At 41.3% G+C, this 20,645-nt stretch overlaps 1 protein-coding gene across 8 annotated transcripts in view; it reads left to right on the top strand.

The window, feature by feature from the left end:
* The window catches only part of TMEM71 (transmembrane protein 71), a 46,777-nt gene that overhangs the window by 7,125 nt on the left and 19,007 nt on the right, over positions 1–20,645 (top strand). For 6 of the 8 annotated variants that reach the window (XM_082433861.1, XM_082433859.1, XM_082433860.1 and 3 more), the window contains 5 exons: positions 947–1,007; positions 2,992–3,204; positions 4,674–4,846; positions 15,427–15,612; positions 19,202–19,277. In XM_082433861.1, coding sequence (XP_082289987.1) covers positions 947–1,007; positions 2,992–3,204; positions 4,674–4,846; positions 15,427–15,612; positions 19,202–19,277 — 709 coding nt within the window. The remainder of the gene's footprint in view (positions 1–946; positions 1,008–2,991; positions 3,205–4,673; positions 4,847–15,426; positions 15,613–19,201; positions 19,278–20,645) is intronic. The other 2 variants (XM_082433864.1, XM_082433863.1) reach the window with 1 other exon arrangement.

Raw genomic sequence — 20,645 nt, 5'->3', positions numbered from 1 at the left:
AAGATGCAAAACGGTTGGTCTGTAAAAAAATACCGAATGATTTTGATAGCTACTTGCAGAAAATGTGGGCGTTGTTCAAATGGTAGTGGTTTCAAATTTCTTCCTTCCTCTTGTTATTTTCTCCCCAAACCCTGCTTCTGCCCTCCCTCACACTCCTACAATTTTCTCCTTCAAATCCACCAACCCAATCTGAAAGTCTAAACTCCTTTCTTTGTCTTAGATATTTATTGACAGTAATGGAACCAAGTTTCACTGAACCTGTCTATTAGAAGTATTCACACCATTACTATGTAATATAAAATGCTGCTTTAGAGTTTAGAATGTTAATCAACTACAACTCTCCCCAGTTGAAATCTGTTGCCATGCCTTTGGTTAAACTGGAACATGAATGAATGCATGATCTATTTTTTAATTAAGAATACTCACAGGCGTCATACATTGGAAAATCATTTATATAAAACAAAACTTTATTTTTTTCCACCACTCGTCTTCTGCTCATTATTTTGTAATAGAAGTGCCTTCAAATGCACTAATGAGAGAGAATCTAGGCAGATGATTGAATTCCTCAAATGACTGAGTAAGCTAAAATAACCAGAACATTGGGTAATTGATTCGGGTTTAGGACAGCTTCACGTAAGATGTTTTCTTCCTCCTTTTCATGAGTCAGTTTGATGCTAATGGCATATTATTGCCTCATCCGAACTAAGGAACCTCTCAAGGAGTGTTGAGTGAGAGAAGAGACAGAAGATAGAAGCCCCTAGATTATGTCTTGCTGCCCGTAGAGGCCTGGTGACAAGTTGTGCTCGTCCTGATTCATTGGATGGCTGCACCAGTTGGAATCTCAGCTAAGGCTGGAACGTCAGCTATTCACACCCTCCGCTGTTTGCAATCATGCATGTTGATGCAGTGTGATAAATTTGTACTTCTCTCTCATTTACTTATGCAGATTCTTCCCGGTCTGAGAAAGAATACACTGCAGAGCTGTCTCCCCCATGCATTTTCCCAAGGTATTCCATGGGGCTTTTTGCAAGAAAAATCAATCATATTCTTTCTGTATGCATTATTTTGTTGTATTCTTGGCTTAAAAATATTGGAAAATCCCTGGCAGTCCAGTGGTTAGTAATCGGCTCTTTCACTGCTGTGGCCTGGGATTCAATCCCTGGTCAGGGCACTAAGATCCCGCAAGCCACGTAGTGCGGGATATATATATTAGTTGTAGGTTTCATCCAGTTTCGGTATGGAGATATATTTCCAGTCCCATGCACATACAAATTGCAAACTTGCCTAACCTAATAATGGAGTTTGGGAGGGAGGGAGGTGAGTGTGTGGGCAAACGTGAATGGTTTGTTTGTTTGGTGAGTGGAGAAACTACCAAATACCGATGCATGGTTACTTTTTCTCAAATTGATGTTCTCTTAAATATGCTTTTACTGTCTCACTTTACAAGGGCCACAAGAGTCTAGACCAGTGCACAAGCCAGCCAAATGTCACGCTCCACTAAAACTTGTAGAATCTACCATTTTGTTCAAGTTCTGCAGTGAAGTCTCTTTTCTTTTCATTCCTTACTTTTTTTTTTCTTTTCTTTTTTTCTGCTTCTCTGTCTGTCTTTTATTCATCACACAGGCATCAGCCAATGTTTCCTCTAGCATTTTGTGAAACGTGCCAGTGGTATAAAGGGATCATGCTTTGATATTAGAACCTGTCCCTTTTTGTAAATTCTAGGCCTCCTACTACTATCAAATGCATCAGCCAAAGATGAACAAGCAGGTCACGTGGAAAGAGCACATGCTTTAGAGTCAGAAAGACCAGGGTTCAAATCTTAACTCTGCCACTTACTAGCTGTATAAAATACCCTATTTATTTGCCCTTCTGCATCTCATTTTTTTTCTTCCTGCTGTACTATAAAGATAATAATACTTATCTTATAATAATGCTTTTAGGGAGGTTTGTGAAAAGCAGATTAAGTATGAAGTATGGGCCAGGCTCATAGTAAGTTTTCCATAAATATTATCCATTTAAAATAGTATTTTGCTAACTTTAGTGCATGTAATAATTGTGAATAGGTTTTTTTCTTTGATGGCACCAGTTTATTTTTTTAATTTTTTAAATTTTTTATTGAAGTATAGTTGATTTACAATGTTGTGTTAGTTTCAGGTGTACAGCAAAGTTATTCAGTTATATATATTCAGAATATATATATATATTCTTTTGCAGATTCTTTTCCCTTATAGGTTATCACAAAATATTGATATTGCTCCCTGTGTTATACAGTAGGTCCTTGTTGGTTATCTATTTTACATACAGTATGAATAAGCTTTAAACTTAAAAAATTTTTCAGAATTTCAGTAAAGCATGAGGCATGAGGTTGCCTTTCAACCATATAGACATGTGATTGTTTTTCAAACCTAAGACATATACAGATTCACCCAACTAAGTAGAAGACTTCCCTGGATAGCAAATCAGGGACGGTAGCTATGCAATCATTTGTGTGGTTGACCTGAGGGAAATTGGCAAAAGCCAAAAAGATCTCTCTGACTGCATGTTCTCCTATAATTCATATATGTCTGGTGGTTGTGTAGTTATGATTTATCTATTAGAGTGACAAGAGTAAGGATATAGCATTCAGAGGGTTATTTGAAGTAAGGGTCGGGTGGAGGAGGCTCTGAGCTTCCAACATCCCAGGTAGGCTGCTTTGCAATTTTTTCCATCCAAGGATGAGGGGTATCATATGGTGAAGAAACTGATTAGCCCCAAGTTTTCATCAAAGTGTTTAAAACAGAAAGAAACACTAAATGTGCTGTAGCTCAATTGTCTCGCAGGTAAAGAGATGTAAGTCAGAAGTTTAAGAGAGACAGTCTCAGGGGTGCAGAAGTAATTGGTAGCCAGGAATGCAAAGAGGTGGTTTTCCTTCACAGTGACTGGAAATGTGGTTTTTGTGCGACTGGCTGAACCGGATGGAGATTGAAAGGTCTTCTCTCATTCCCTCTTCAGTTTTGCCTGTGATTTCCTGGATGGTGACAGTTCCTTTGAGTGCTGCACCATAGATCCCCTGACAGGCTCCCACTTTGCCTGTCGCCGAAGTCCCAGACTCCTCACCAATGGCTACTACATCTGGACCGAAGACAGTTTTCTCTGCGACAAAGATGGCAACATAACTCTGAGCCCCTCCCAGACCAGTGTCCTGTACAAGGAGAACTTAGTCAAGTAAGTAGAGGAGGTTAGGTAAAAGGATCTGAAGTCCAACCCAAACGTTAATTATTCATTCATTCATCTGTTCATTCAACATCGTTTATAAGGAGCCCATTACTGCTCCAGATAGTGGAAACACACAGGCTCCTAAGGGGCAGGCGTGGCCGACATGAAAACAAAAGAAAGTAATGAAGCGATACAGGTGCCGGGAGAGAAGCCTGGATAGAGGGTAGCAGAGGGGAGAAGGAAAGGAGGCCCATTTTATTTGGAGCGACAGGTTAATACAAGCTTCCTAGAGATGAGGATGATTGATTTGAGTCTTGAGAGGTGCAGGCTGTTAGTTAAGATAGATGTAGGAAAGAGGACTTCCAGAAAGAGGGAACAGGCATGGAGTTCTAAGATACCCTGATACAAAGTGAGAGGAATGGCACATAGTTTGGGATGGCTACCACTTAGGGTGGAAAGGGCTGCTCTCCCAAGAGAGGAGACTAAGCCCAGAAGCAGGGCTGGATTGAGGAGGTTACATTCCAGCCTAAGAAGGTTGGGCTTTATTCTGTAGATAAAAGAGGAGCTATTGACAAATTATCAGATTCATCCTTAGCAAGATAACACTGATTACAAGGTGGAAGATGGATTGTTGGGAGTGTGGATGTGTGGGGAATCAAAATCTTTTGGAAATGCAATTACCAAATCACGTCACCACCACCCCCTTCCCCTTGACATACTTCAGTGATCTCCCTGTGCTCTTATGTTAAATTCCAACTCCTTCACATAACAGTCAAGGTTATTCATTATCCGCCTTCTTTTTACCTTTCCTGACTCATTTCCTAGCATGACTCAATATGAGACTTCTTGTTCATATATCCCAGAAAGGCTCCCTTGACTCCAGATTAGCAATACCCCTCCTGGTGCTCTCAAAGCAGCCTCGGTTAATGCGGTCAGAACACACATCCACAGAGCACAGTAATCAAGGGCAGAGAGGATGGAGCCAGACTGCCTGGGTTTGCACCCCTGTTATGTCACTTACTAGCTGTATGACCTCAGACAAGTTCTTTAACTCTTTGTGCCTCAGTTTCCTGATCTGAGAAATGAGGTGACAGTAGTACCTACCTCACAGGGCTGTTCTGAGGATAATGTGAGTTACTATATGTAAATCACTAAGAAAGACACCAGGCACATGATGAGGTCAGTGAAAGCATTAGCCGTATCTGCATTATTTTTGCCTTTCTCCCATACTAGATTATGAACCTTTTTGACCCAAGGTTTTGTCTTTTATCTCAATATACTTGACATTGATCCAAGCACCTGGCACACACAGAAATTTAAGAAACTTCTCTGGAATTAACGGAGGAAACAAATGAAATGAGCTTCACGGACCTGCGTGGTAGAGATGTGCCCTGTGCATCCATTTTCACTAAATTCTCCGCGTTGACCCTGAGTTGACTCCTACTCATTATTCACTTGCTACTTTCATTTCTCTCCAGAATATTTAGAAAGAAAAAGAGAATCCGCCGTTCTTTTTCTTCTCTCTTCAACCTCAGTGCCTCTGAATCTTGGCTGCATGGAAACATCTTTAGTAATGCTGACTCTTCCCCCAGTGAGGACGTCTGGTTGGAGGGGGTCAGGAGGCTGGAAACAAACCACTGCCATGAAAATGGTGAGTTTGAACCTCTTTTTCCATGGTGAAATTTCCAAATGGGCAGTAGCAATCATGTGGTCCTGGACCAATGTAAAATCCAGAGACAACAGTCATTTTGATGTAGAGGATGAACCACGTTTTAAATATTCACCTAAAGTCCTCTCCATACTACTTATATAATCCAAATGCATTTATCTCCATGTCATGCAAAATAGCCTAATTTCAATGGACTTATTAAGTTGATAATACCTGGAACATATTTGCACATCTCCAATGGATCTTTTCCGTACAGGATTTGGGTGGAGAAAGAATACTGGAATCAAGGTTCATGTCCTAGTTTGGGTACATTGTGATAGTTACTTAACTTTGCTAAGTCTCAATTTCCTCATTTTTAAGACAAGATATGTATACATAGTTATAATAATGTAATACATATATATAATATCTTCCTGTTGAAATATATGTTATATGTATAATTAGATATATCATTATACATATTATGTAATACACATTATGTAATATTAATATATCTAAATATGTATGTATAGATACATATATACACATATGTATGTAAACAGTGATGGGAATTCAAAGCCTATCTTGAAGATTATGTGGAACAATGAATGTCAGGCATAGTTCAATGCCTGGTACTCAATAATTTGCAGTTATAATTATTTTTATCACTAGAATGGAAACCAAGGGTATTTTGGGGGAACCTACCATCTGCTAGACACTGTGCTAACACTGAGAATAAAAGGGTGAATACAAATATAACCCCTGTCTCTAGTTTACTGGGGCAGGGGTGTGGTGAGGCCCAGACCTTTGTTAAATAACTGCACAAATATAAAATAATAATTATGGCAAGTGCTATGAAGAAAAGGTATCTGATGTCCTGGGGGATTTGACCCATTCAGAAACTCAGGGAAGGCATCTCTGTGGAAGTGGCGTTTGAGCTGAGTTCTGGACAACGAGGGGGGCGTTTGGGGCAAAGGGGGAAAATAGGAGCATTCTGGGCTCAAGAGACAGAAAAGGCTAGGGTCTGGGGAGTCTACTGAATAGGTTTGCTGGGCGAGGAAAGACCACATGCATGGTTTAGGAAGATATTCCGTTTAAGTTCCTTTAGGACATCCCGGGGTGAGTCAGAGGGACGGTCTGAGTTCGAGCTATATGTCTGTGAGCCATTTCAGTCTAGGTGGTCACTGAAGCCGTGGAGTGGATGAGATAGATCAGGAGAGAGTAGAGTTGGCTAACAGAGAGCCTAGAACGGAATTTTACAAATCCAAACGTTGAATGGGTGAATAGGACAGGATTAGCCTGCAAAAGAGATAGAGAAGAGGCACCCAGAGAGGCGAGAAGAAAACCAGGAGGGTGGCGTGTGATGAAAAGCAAGGGGAAACAGTGATACGGGAGGGAGGGAGTAGTCAACCATGGCAAGTCATGCCCCAAAGTTAAATAGGATGCGACTGCTATCATCGACCTGGAGGTTGTTGGTGGCCGACTGGAAGAGGCAGAAGAGAAGCAGAAACAGGGTGAGGAGGGTATGGGGGCAACGCAGTGGAGGCCTGGGGTATTGAGGGCTCTTCAGGATGTCTTCCGGGAAGGGAAGGAGGGAGACCAGGTCCCTTACATACACGCATTGGACCTGATCACACTGATCTGCGCTGTTTCCTGAACACCACGCTCTTCCTCAGTTCTGCCGCTTCACTCCTGTTGCTCATATGCTGGGATTCGTTCATTCATTCATTCATTCATTTGTTCACTTGGGAGATTTTATTGAGGGCCAACTAGTTACCAGGCATCGTTCTACACACTGGGACGTATCGGTGAACAAAACAGACAAAACTATTTGTTCGCACGCAACTTGGATTCTTTGGCAGGAATGCAGTGACGTAAATTACGTAGCATGCTGGAAAGTGGTAAGCAGTGTGGAGCAGCAAAGGAGGAAGTGATGGGCATTTCAAGTTTAGGTGGGGTGACTGGCATGGCCTTCCTGAAAGTGACTTTTGAGCACTGACTTAAACGTGGGAGTGAAGCATCTGGGGAGAAACAATCCAGGCAGAGGAAATGCAAGTGCAAAGGTTCTGGCCTAGGAGCCTGCGAGGGGCTGAGTGAGTGAGGGAAGAGAGGTCAGGATCTCAGAGGTCTGTGGGTGGCGGCCACTGTGGAAAGACGGTGAGAGCTGTGAGACCATTTCAAAGACTTTGCTCTCCGCTCCGAGTGAGAGGAGAAACCGCTGGAGGATTTTGAGCAGAAGAGTAATGTGATTCAGCTTACATTTTGACAACATAGGTCTGGCTGCTGTGTTCAGGTTAGATGTAAGGTAGGTATAGAGGGCAGAAGCAAGGAAACCAGTGAAGAGGTGTCAGAGTGACTCAGGTGGGACAGAATGGCAGCTTGAAGTAAGATGTTAGCAGGGTGGCGGTGAGAATGGGAAGGATTCTGGATACATTTCGATGGTAGAGCCAACAGGATTTGCTGACCTGGGCTGAGAGAAAGAAAGAGAGCAGTCAAGGGTGCTTATTATATGCTAAGCACTTTATGTTCTGTCTTGTTTATGTTATTTATGTATTATATTATTATCTATATATTACCTTGTTTACATACATTATCATGTTTAAACACCTCAAAGTCCCCTAGGAATTAGGTCATGTTATCATATTTATTATCATTATGATAAAATTGAAGTTCAGGGTTAAGTAACTTGCCCATGTTCATTTAGTTTATAAACAGCAGAGTTGGAATTCAACCTAGGTCTGTCTAGTTTGAAAGCCCAGCCTTTGCTCTATTGCCAGTAAGGGTTTTCCTCTCCTTTCCAGCATATACCTCATAGCCCAGGCCCAAAGAGCAAGCAAGAGGAGTCGCATAACGCAACCATATAATAATTTAAAGATATGGTCCTTACATGTCCACTATTTTTCTCAACCTGCTTCCTGGGCACACAGCTCAAATACTATATTATTTTTGTGAAAGCTCTTTGATTTGTAGTAATTATAGATTCATAAGAAGTTGAAAAATAAATAATACAGAAAGCACCTGTGTACCCTTCACCCAACTTCCCCTGCTGGTAAAACTTACTCAGTAGTACATTATCAAAACCAGGAAATTGACATTGATGCCAGACCATTAAGATTTCACCAGTTTTTGTGTGTGAATGTGTGTGTGTGTGTGTTACACTAGATTCATTTAAAAAAATAGAGTGCTTGTTAAATGAAGAAACAATTCCTTATGTTAACAAACTAGTAATTAAACCGAGTGTATCCTAGTTCCCCATAATAACAAGGATGTATAAACAGGACAAAGATAAGGGAAAGAGGCAGGGTTGTGGTGGGTGAGCCTGGAATGATAGACTGAAGATATCTGAAGAAACTTCTGCGCCATGTTGAGGACTTTGGATTTTATCTAATTGATCAAGGATATTTTAGAAGCCTATTTTATTTTATTATTTTTTATTGAAGTAGAGTTGCTTTACAATGTAGTGTTAGTTTCTGCTGTACAGCAAAGTGAATCAGCTATACGTATACATATATCCCCTCTTTTTTAGATTTCCTTCCCATTTAGGTCACCACAGATCACTGAGTAGAGTTCACTGTAGGTTCTCCTTAGTTATCTATTTTATACATAGTAGTGTATATATGTCAATCCCAATCTCCCAGTTCATCCCACCCCCTCCCCCACTTGATGTCCATAAGTTTGTTCTCTACACCTGTGTCTCTATTTCTGCTTTGCACATACACTCTTTTTGATATTCTTTTCCATTGTGGTTTATCATAGGATACTGAATATAGTTCTCTGTGCTACACAGTAGGACCTTGTTGTTTATTCATTCCATATCTAATAGCTTACGTCTGCTAGTAGAAGGCTCTTAAGCAGGGCAATGACACAATCAGATTTAGATGTTTAAAGATTGCCTTTACAGCACCATGTAGTGAAGATTGGATGGAGGTACCTAGTGGGAGCTCAGAGGCAATTAAAACCAACTGGCACACCAGGCACAGTGGCTCTGGAAATAGAGGGAAGAGACTGAAGGAATCTTTTTCAAGGTAGAATTGACATGCTGGTGACAGATCGAATGTAGTGATGAGAGTGGGAGGAATGAAAGAAAACGGATGTGTTTAATTCGGGGAACTGCATGAAAAGTTCTGCCTGTCACCAAGGCCTGGAAGACAGTCTGGCCGAGTGATGAGGACGATGAGCTTTTGAGCTGAACGGACCTAAATTCAAGTCCTTGAATCACCTTCTCCAACCTGAGTGTTCTTGGGGAAGTTAGTTAAAAATTCTAGTCTTCTATTTCTACGTATATAAAATAAGAAAAATAGTAACATGTGGAATTGTTATGAGGATGAGATGCAATAATTCATGGAAAGGACATATTAGCACAGGGTCTGGTGTCCTGCTCAATATGAATTAGCTCTAAAAAGGCAAAAAAGAACAGATTGGGGTCAGGAAAAGAGACCCTGAATTCTGTTTCTTATGAGTTAAATTTGTAGTACTTATGGGAAGTGGACAGATAGCCAGTAGGGGTTTGGAAGTGTAAGAAAAGAAGTCAGGAGTAAGGAAAGATCTGGATATTGATTTGGAAGCCAGTATGAGAAGTAGTAGATGTCTTTGGAATAAAGGAGGAAAACAAGTGGATGAGCAGAAAGGAGAGTTAAGAAAGGGATTTAGGAGGTTAAACAGAAGCTCCAGTAATAATTATCCCTAATAGTAATGAGTGCTATGGACCAGCACCATTGCAACAAATCCATTATGTTATGTCATCACTTCTCTCCAAAGTCTATGAGGGAGTATTAGTTGTGTGTGTGTGTGTGTGTGTGTGTGTGTGTGTTAGGAACACAATGTAAGATTTACCCTCTTAGCAAAGTTCTAAGTATACAACACAGAATTGTTACCTATAGCCACTGTGCTGTACAGACCTCTAGGATACATTCATCTTGTGGAACTGAAATTTGGACTACTGAAATCATGCAGCATTTCTCCTGCTGTGTGTGGCTTATTTCACGTAACACAATGTGCTTCAGGTTCATCCATGTTGGTGAGGATGTGGAAAAAAGGGAACCCTTGTGCACTGCTGGAGGGAATGTAAATTAGTACAGGCGCTATGGAAAACAGTAGGGAGTCTCCTAAAAAAATTAAAAATAGGACTACCATGTGATCCAGCAATCCCACTTCTGGATATATATTCAAAGGAATTGAAATCAGGATCTCAAAGATTTATCAGCAGTCCATATTCATTTCAGCATTACTCACAATAGCAAAGATATGGAAACAATCTAAACGTCCATCAGCAGATAAATGGGCAAAGAAAATGTGGCATATACATACAGTGGAATGTTATTCAGCCTTATAAAAGAAGGAAATCCTGCCATTTGCAACAACATGGAGAGAGTATTATGATTATCCCCATTTTACCGAGGGAAAATCTAAGTCAGATTAGATACTTTTCATGGGGCCATGCAACTAGTAAGTAGCATAGGCTGACCTCAAACCGAGGCATCTTGAGTATGTGCTCACTGTGCTACACCCAGGACAGGCACTGTGGGGAAAGTTTCTCAGGCAGAGGACCAGAACAGCATGATGCCATGAAAGAAGAGCATATAAAGAAATGACTAAGGGTGTGCCGCTTGGTAAAGAGGTCAAGTGTCCTGGAGCCTTAAAGAAGTCTCTGGTAAAAAAGTTATGCACGGCATCTTCAATCAGAAGGCAACTAGAATATAGCAGAAACTAACGCAACAATGTAAAGCAATTATACTCCAATAAAGATGTTTTAAAAAAAAAACAGGCAACTAGAGGTGATCCTGCCAACTCTTGCCATCCCTGACAGATTGGCACGGATACCTACAGTGAGAAGGAGCCCTCTTTACTTTTTAATTGAGATATAATTCATATCATAAAGTTTACCATATTAACATGTACAATTCAGTGATTGTTTTAGTATATTCACAAAGTAGCTTATGAAACCATGACCACTTTCTAATTCCAGAACATTTGCATCACACCAAAGAGAAACACCATACTCATTATCAGTCGTGCCCCATTTCCTGTCCCCCTACCCATTAGTAGACCATTAGCCTACTTCCTGTCTGTATGGATTTGCCTATTTTGGACTCCTATGACTTTTTCTTTTTCTGGAGGAAAAATTAAATCTTATTTATTTTTAAAAACCAAAAACACTAGGAAAATATATCACAGCCTTGAAACAGCAAAGAGACAGGCTATATTAGCATTTCAAGTAATTAAGTTGGTAAAAAGACAACAAGGTCCTAATCAAAACGATAAGGTGCCAGAGCAGGGGCAAGAACACTGCGTGTTGCGATGGTCCTGTCAAAAGTGGTGTTTGGTAATGGTTGGGGGCCTGCCCTTCTTTTGCCCTAAAGGAATCACAGCTCAACCCTGAGTTGCTTACTTTTACTCCCGTGACCTTCGTGTTGCCAAAGGATTGTCTCAATAGAGTTCTGTTATTTCAGGGGGCAAAGTCAGCAATATTGGGCTTAGGCTTTCATTCCATTCTGTTTTATAAAAACCAGGTTTTTCCAAATCCAGTACTTCATAACTCTCTTAATTTCACTGTTCTTTCCTGGATACTAGTATACAACACAATCAAAACCCCCTTGCCTTTTAAGGGTGGGCTGCGTCTTCCTCTCATTGGTAACACTGCTGCAGTAGTGGTTTGCTTCTGCTGACCTATCTTATGCACTTGGAACATCCATCTCTTGGTCCTAGGCTGACTTTCCAGAACACATGGGGCAAGTCTCTTCTTGGTTCTAAAGCAACACTTCCCCAAAGTTTGGGTGAGGCAGCAGACGCCTCTAGGACACAACAGTAGTGAATGTTGAATCTCTCAGTGAGATAGAAGCTCTGACTCCTCTTCCAGATCTCACCATCTTTCTGATAAAACCAAGGAGAAGGGCTCAGATTAGAGCCTCAGTTGCTTTAAGACTCTTGAACACTCACTACTCTCTTTTAACAAAGAACAGGCTCAGAGCTTTCCCCTACAAAGGTATTTAGTGCAAATTAAATAAGGTCTCATTTTCACTGTACTTGTTTTTATATTTACTTTTTCTTTAGGGCATTTAAATGATTGATATACAGTTTCCTTTAAAGTAAAAGACTAAAGTGAAACAATTTAAGAAACTATGAAATGGCTAGGAGTTAAGAAGGCTCCGGGATGTGGCAAAAATCAGGAAAATGATGCTTGGATGCCTAAAGTTTGGGAATCATTGTTCTAAAGGCAGAGTTTCACATATTTGTAAATTAACATCTTGTTTTCCCATAGTTGCCTCTTCAAAATATGTCCAAACGACCTTAAAGCAATTGGACCACAGCAGCACCACATGTGCATGAGGTATCTTGTTAAAATTCTCATGGTTTCCAAATATCTTCTAAATATAACAAATCAAACCACCCCCCTCCAAATCAGTAATTAGTCAACCCGGGTGCACACACACAGGACTTTGAAAGCTCTCATTTCTGCTGTCAACTGTAATCAAATCTTCCCCAGACTTCTTATTTTCCGGATTTACCCAAAACCCCGTGACTTTTATCAGCAATTTATTTTTCTCTGGAAACGTCGCCGAGTTAGAAGACTAGAGAAGAATTCAAAATTAAATTGTTTTGCTGTTTTCTCTCTGGGCAATGGATGCAATCAAAACTTACTTCCTCTGATTTTCTTTTGCTTCATTTTTCAGGCTAAAAATGTTTTTTTGTTGTCGTTGCCTATTTAGTTTATCCTTAGCTCACCCCTTCCACAGCTGTGTCGAGATACCTCTCCTCATTAGCTGCAATTCACTCTTTAGCCATGGCATTCTGTGGCTCCCCAGGCCCAATAGTGCAATTTGGGATGCATCCCCAGAGCCCGTGAGTCATACTGATAGAGGATCTAGGATTCATACAGGGAGGACGAATCAGGACTTCCCGCTCTATTTCTGCCAGTCCCAAGAAAGAAAGACAAGATGACCTCAGACAAGGCACCCTCGTCCGAGGTCTGCGATTTTCTCTTGATCTAGTGCCTCGTCCGTAAATATCTTTAATGGCAACATCTGTATGTCACTTTGTGTTTCCCTCTAGAGCAAACAAATGCCCATTCTACATTGCAAGGATAAGGAATGTACTCCGGAGAAACGGGTTCATCCTTTTAAAACAGGAGTCGACTACCCTGACTTTAACTAAATCAGGAGGAACAGAATGAAATTAATATCTTCAACTATAATACCAAGGAACTATTTACTGAAATGTTTTCTGCATTATGATTCTTCATTTATTATTAAGGTTACAGGGAAAAAAATGTCAGTGAGGGGAAGCGTGAATTGGGGGCAAACCGTGTCTTTTCAGAGATGAAAATTCCTTGATCATTTTTTGTTAAGATTCTTTTGTGGTTTCTCTTTTTAATGTCACCTCTTCTTGTAGAAAATTCTGTGTAATATTTCCAGTATTCTACATGAGATACATTTTTCTTTCATCTCACTCTCAGTGGCAAAGCATAAGTTCAACAGAGCAGCCTTGGATGACAGCACAGGAATATTTTTACTGTTGTCACATCCTCAACCATATCTCCCCAGATCTTACTTCAGTGCCATTCATGAATATATAATCAGCCATGAAAGTTACCAGTTCCTTCTCACTTCCATGTTAATTTGACCATGTAGCTTCCTCTCTTTTTTTAAAACAGCTTTATTGAGGTAAAATTGATATATGCAGATGTATGTATTTAGTGTGTACAATTTGATGAGTTTGGACATTTGCAAACCCCCCTGATACGATCACCAGAGTCAAGGCAACAGACATCCAACACCTCCCAGAGTTTCCTTGTGGAGTTTTTTGTTTCTGTGGGGGGTTTGGGGGAAGTCTGTTTTTCGTACTGAGAACAAAAAGCGAGATCTCCCTTCTCAACACATATTGAAGTGCATAAAATACCTCACTGACGCCTATAACCACTATGTTCAGCAGACCTCTAGAACTTATTCATCTAGCATCACTGAAACCTTATACCTGTTGAACAACTCCCCATAGCCCCCTCCTCCAGCTCCTGGCAGCCACCATTTTATTCTCTGCTTCTCTGATTTTGACTATTTTAGATACCACGTGTGTAAGTGGAATCATGCAGTATTTGTCTCTCTATGACTGGCTTATTTCTCTTAGCATAATGTCCTCCTGGTTCATCCACGATGTTACAAATGGCAGGATTTTCTTTACTCATTTGCCTATTGGTGAATACTTGGGTTGTTTCCGTAACTTGGCTGTTGTGAATAGTGCTGCAACGAACAAGGTCCAGGACCTCCTCTGCAACCTGATTATTACTGGATGCTCTGCATGTTTCACTTTCTACTGTTTCCTTTTTCTATGGCAACCAGCAGGGATGCTTCTACAGATTGCTTTGTCAAGAGGCAGCAAGTTGTCGGTGGGAGGGTGGGAGGGAACCTGCAGGGTTGGCAGGAATTCCCGTGTCCAGAAGCATCAGTTCATTAGCTCAGTATCCAGGCCTGTCCTGTGCATTATAGGATGCTTCACAACATCCCTGGGTTTTATTTCCTTAGATACCAGTGACACCCCATCCCTTCTCCCCTGCTCAAGTTGTGACAACCCAAAATGACTCCAGACATTGTCAAATGTCCCCTGGGGAGAGAAATTACTTCTGGTTAAGAAGCACTGTTATTTGAGGACCCCAAGTGTCTCTTGGAGTTTCACAGTCATTCCCAGCTTCCAAAACAGGGAGGGGCCTCTCTCCCATCTCTCACTGCTGAGTGAGCACTTCAACACACCAGGTACCTCCTGTTACACTCATGCTCCAAGTTGCCCTGAGGATAAATCTTAGCTCCTGAGTGAGTGTGACCCATGAGGCCCTTCGTGATTTGACCCCCTCTTAGCAGTCCAGCCAGAACCATCTTCCAGGACTTCCTGTCTGACCACATAGGAGGCCTCCCTCTTCTGGGAACCCGCCACGTTCTCTCCCAGGCTGATGTCTTGCCTTCTCCCCCTCTCCCCTCCCCCCTCCCCCCTTCCCCTCCTCCTCCCCCTCTCCCTCCTTCTCCTCTCTGCCTGGCCTGCCCTCTTCCTGCTGTCTCTCTGGAAGCACTCCTACTCATCCTTCAAGTTTCCACTTCAGCACTCACACGCTCCCTCCTGGGCTCCATCTGGACACCTTCTGCCAGGCTTCCACATAGCGATGACCTCGTTGCCTCTTAGCTGTGGGCTTGTGTGCCTGTCCCTCTCCAACTGTGAGTGGGGCACAGCAGTATCTACTTTGACTTCCAACTCCCAGCCTCTTGAACTGTGTCCTGTGTGCAGTTATACAATAATTCCGCATTGAATGAATCAACGGATCCGCCCACCCCGCGGCTCATGAAGCTTTTGCCTTCCCCTCTACCCTGACTCTCCTTCCTGAACTCTGGCTTGGCATCTTCTCTGGGGCTGTCACCTGTGGGCTGCCTTAGTCACTTTATGATCCAGACATGCCATGAAAATAGAGGTTAGGAAAAAAATATCTCTGCTTGTTCAGTTCCAATTCTCTGTCCTTCTTGAGACTATTGTTATGATCATTAGTCACCGAAAACACACACACACACACAAACACACACAAGCACTGATCCCTTCTGCTTTTCCAGGAGGTGGTTTTGACTGTTCTCTGATGGATAACTGGGAGTCGGAGAAGCTAGATGCAGAGTCTGTGAAAACCTCCTTTTCCAGCCATGTCACCTCTCAGAGTCCCGGAGAAAACTTCCACAACCTGCCTCCTCAGTCCCAGTTCACAGCTTCTGAACATTTCCAGGAAAACATTTTGGATCATCCAAGTGAGTTTTTTTTTTTTAATCTTTGCCACACCCAAATAATTCTTCCTTTCAGGGCCCAGAGATGCCTAATGTCCCCTTAGGTGCTGGTATCAGCCTGTGCCCATGTGATGCATTCGCAGAGAAGGTGATTGATTTGGAGGTGTCACCTTTGAGGCACCAGAAGGACTGGGTTTGCAGTGTTATTTATTTTTTAAAAACCCTGAAGACATTTGGCAAAATGTTAAGCTTGGCTAAAGCGGAGTCGTGCGTACACAGGTGTACATTATTATCATCTTTCTACTTAGCTGTGCATTTGACATACTCTATAAGAAGAAAATGAAGGGAAGAAAGAAAAGAACGTCCTTTCATGCTATGCCCCCAGCAAGGAAAGTCAAAAGATATCAAGGCATTGGTATTTCCTGTCAGTAGTAAATCTGAAATAAATTCAGCAAGCATCTCCCTTAATTTCTAGCTTGCTAATATCAGATTAATCATGTTTGCACACAGTGTCGCCTCAAGGCTCTATCTTCAGCTTGCCAAGGTTCAAAGTCCAGTGCCCATTTGTTGGCTGGAACTCAGAAGCAGTTTATCCAACCCTCCAAAATGTCATCTGTAAATGGAGATAACCATAGTGCTTACCCTGTAAATGACTAAAATAATCTGTGTCAAGCACTTAGCATCGTGTATACTAAGCACTCCAAAAATGTGACGTTATGATTACATAAGATTGAGGTTAAATGGAAAAATAATATCTTCTCTTTGTTTGCCTTCCCCAAATCATGAATATTTATTTCACTGACCACTTCTACTCCCAAAGACCAACATGCTATGCTTTATTTTGTTCCCAGTGCAGCTATTAGATAAGTGTTGAGGGTTCTTTAGTTCCCTTTCAAGGTGTTGGGATGACAGAGAAAGCAGTGTTTATTTTTTAGCCGGTTTCCCAGTGATCAATACCTACTAAGGCTTCACAGCCACCTCCTCCACGGAGTCCACCCTGTTTTCTGAGGAAGAGGTGTTAAGTGACCCCTTTTTGTGTTCCTCCATGCCCATTTCCTGCACTGAGCTTGCATGTTTACTTTTGTATCTCACCCATCATGCTGTGAGCTCCTTCAGGATGGGCACCATGTCTTAGACATCTGTAGATTTTAAACTTACCCAGGTAGTGCTTGGCACAGAGCAGGGGCTCCATGACTGTGGTGGACCAGTTAAGTGTGCTATCTCCATTTTACAGATAAGAATACTCAAGTTCTGACAGGTCAGGTAAGCCTCTGTACATGTTCTTTGTTGTATCTAGAATGTCTCCCATGGGCTATACCTGGAAGACCCCTACTCTTTCTTCAAGGTACAGTTCAGAGGAGACCGCTTCTGTGGGGCCTTCTCTGCCCCCTGCTGGGGGGTTGAGGTAGCACTTGGCTTCCCTGAGATGCCATAGCACCCAGCACCGTGTATCTCTCTCTCTGTTGACGCCATCTTCCTTTGCCTCACCTGGTTATGAAGCCCTGAGTGGACAAGGTCTCCATTTGATTCTATTTTATCTCCTTCACATGTAGGTTTTGAGTGTGCAGGCTGTTTCAGGTGGTGGTTCATATGCTAGGGATATAGGCGTACATGGCATCATCTTTATCACTCAGGGCTTTTTGAGTTCCAGCAGATCGCAATCCAACTCAAAATGGATTAATCAATCATTGAATGTATTGCTTCATATTATTAAAAATTCCAGGCAAACATTTCAGGTTTCTGTCAGTCTCTACAAGTCTCTTTTCTTCTGTGTCAGCTTCACTCTTTAAAATGCTACTTACTACTCCATGGTAGTTCCTGCTGGTTCTGTACCTACAACTTCCCATGTTCAAGGCCAGCAGAAGGAGATTATTGGCTCCTCAAGTTAGGACAAAAGGGCAGGCTTCCTTGGTTCTGGAAGGGTCCCATTTACATGGCAAAACCAATCCCTTTGTCAATAAATATGTAAAGCTCCAAATGGCTTGGAGTGGATCAAAGACTGGGAGGGAAATCAGTCTGTGCATGGGGACCATGTACTAGGAGAAGGGGAGAGGGGGCTTCCCAAGGAAAATATGGGCACTGCCACCAAAGAACAGCAAATACGTGCCGGCTATTCTCAATAGTCTGGTGGGGAATTATAGAGAAAGAAAACAGCAATTTTAATTCAGTGTGAAAAGGTTGTTGATGGAGACAGGCCTGAGGTATAATGGGATTATAGAGAGGGAGAAGCCAAGGGCCAAGGGGGAGTTGAAGGCATCCAGGAAGGCTTCTTGAAGGAGGTTACACTTGAACTAAGCCAAAATCAATGCTAAGTGAACGGCTACTGATGGAATGAATCAATGAATACCTTGTCCACAATCACACAATGCATATCTTTATAGAACTTGAATTTAAACCCAATTTTCCTTCAGTATTCAAGTCTAGTGATCTTCGCAGTCAAGCTAGACTTATTTCTGTGAGAAAATGGGTTTCAAATTCTACATGAAATCAGAGGAGGCTAAGAATAGAAACACACTTTAGAATGATGGTTGAGTGTTCAACTGAACCCACAATAACTTATTTAAATCACAGTATACATGAAATACTGTACATGTGCAGTGACATCATTCACAACTGCTATATTTTGCATTGCCAGTCTCCAGTGTTCTGCCCGCATTATGGACTAAGTAGGTTTTTGTTAGCTGACTCGATCTCCATTCAGAGCACAAATGGCAAAAATAAACGCGTTCATAGCTCAAAGTCATTCCAAGTTTTAAACAACTATTTAAACAAAAATTGAGCTTTTGAAGCATTTGGCAAAGATTAAGCTGAGGTTTGTTCTATTTTCCTTTAGATCTTTATGTGGCAATCCTTAAACTAGCTCTGATTTCTTTTAGGTGATTAGAATAATACTCAGGGTCACAACTTGTTTAACTCTTCCATTTATAACTTCTGGAGGATTTGCAGTCATTTCCACTGTGGCTTAGTAGCACTGAAATATTTTACAATAGCAAAGAGTTTCGTAAGGATGGATAGTTCAGAATATTTATTCTCTTTTTTTGCCCTTTAGAGACTCCCAGTATGCCAAGTTGCCGTTCTCTTTCCCTGCCCCATTTTAGGCAAAACATGGTGTTCTGGCTAGATGTGGTTTTTCAGTCTTGGCTCTGGCACCTCATAGCTGTGTGACCTTGGACGAATTTCATCATTTGAAATTTGGTCTTCTCATTTGCAGAGCTATGATAATGGTTCCCGCCTCACGCTTTTGTCGTGTTGATGAAATGAACTGATGTAGGAAAGCTCTTTGTGAATCATAAGTCACTCCACAAATTTGAGGCATTAATATTATTATCAATATCATCCCAGTTAGATTTCTGACATTAGCATACATTCTAAAAAGCCTTTTCCCAGCATTAAAGTAAAAGGTAAGCCCCAAACTGTTTATGTAATGTAATCATTTATTGATTTTTTTTAGTGATAGGACAAAACTGATCATTTTCAGGAAATTTGTAATGAATGGCCCTGTACAACATTTGATAATTTTATCTTATTACTTATGATAAATTACTTGAGCTGACATACCTTTGAAAACCATGTTTTTGAGTTCTAATTCATTTCTTTTTATTTTTCCTATTAGAAACCAGTTTGTTACGAGAGGTTTCCTTTCAAGCAAATCTGTTTGCTGCATGCTTAATTATTTCTGCCTGTGCAAGGTAATTCAGATTTTATGTTCATGCAGTTGTGTTTCATAATTAATGAAGCTGTAATTGATTGATGATTTCCTTGCCTTGTTCCGCAAAGCATTTTAGGTAGCTCTGTGGTTAAGATTTGTTCATTTATCTGTCCATTGCCTCTTTATCTATCACCTCCCTCCTCCCATTATCTCACAAAACATACCAAAGGCAGTGGATCTTGCTAGAAATTGGATTTTTACCATGCATTATCCTTTGTTTAAATCCTCAGTGACACCCTGTTACAGATACAGTCTAAGTAACCCTACTTGGAGTTCAAGGGCATGTGAAGTCCGCATTGGGACTCCATCTTTCCCATTATATGTTTATATCCTCACATAAAATGTCTCCTCAGCATCTCAGAGGACATAACGCTCTTGCCTGGTTATAGGCACGTTTCTGTCCTACCCTCTGTCCAGCGTGTCCTTCCTATTCTTTTCTTGCCCAAGTCTCCAGGGTGGTGATCAAGTCCCATCTGTGCTAAACCCATTTGTGCCACAGGGCCTTTGCACTTGCTATTTATTCTACCTACTACAGTCTTTTTTCTTCTGGAGAAACAATAACTTGTGCCCTTAATTCTTTCTGGAATCTGTCCAAATGTCACATTGTCAGAAAGCCCTTCCCTGACAATCCTGTATAAATAGAATACCATTCTCTATCACACACATCTCACTTGGCTTTTCTTCAGAGCATTTATCACCACCTGACCTATTACGTGTTCACTTGTTTAAATGCTAATGATCCGTCTTTCCCTACAAGATTGTAAGCTCCTTGAGAACAGAGACATTGTGCTAAGGCCTCATCCATACTTGTTGAAACAATGAAACAGGGATGAATGGTACCTCCCGGGGTCTTTGTGGTCCTTGAACTCCAGTCAGTAAGTGCTGCTTCCTCTCAAGTCCCTCCTGTTGATGATCAAGTATCTCACATCACATGGATCACTTGAGGGAGTTGTATTTTTAAATACAAAGTCCTGGATCCCATCCCTTGAGATACCAATTTAGATCGAGTGAGAATCCGTACTTTAAAACAGCTTCCCAGATAATTATGAGGTTTGAGAAGTATTTTTAGATCATAATGGAGCCAGAAGAACACAAAGGGGTTGGGGGGAGTCCTGTAGTTAAAAATACATTTGCAAAATTCTGCATTATATATCCCAATTTGGAGGATCACAATGTGTATTAGCATAATAAAGTCTCAGTGAAATAATGTGGTGAAGAAACCTGTTTAGCTTTATTTAACTTAGCTTTTCCCAAACTTAGCTGATCATGGACACTTTTCTTTATTTCACAGGACTATTAATAAAGTGTTCCTCTTAGGTTAATTTCTGTAGAAACTCCTCCCTTAAGA

Source organism: Balaenoptera physalus, assembly GCF_965194825.1.
Source record: "Balaenoptera physalus genome assembly, chromosome: 17".
In the NCBI taxonomy this organism is placed as follows: domain Eukaryota; kingdom Metazoa; phylum Chordata; class Mammalia; order Artiodactyla; family Balaenopteridae; genus Balaenoptera; species Balaenoptera physalus.
Note: the sequence above shows the minus strand (reverse complement) of the source record. Positions and strands in the feature narration are given on the sequence as shown.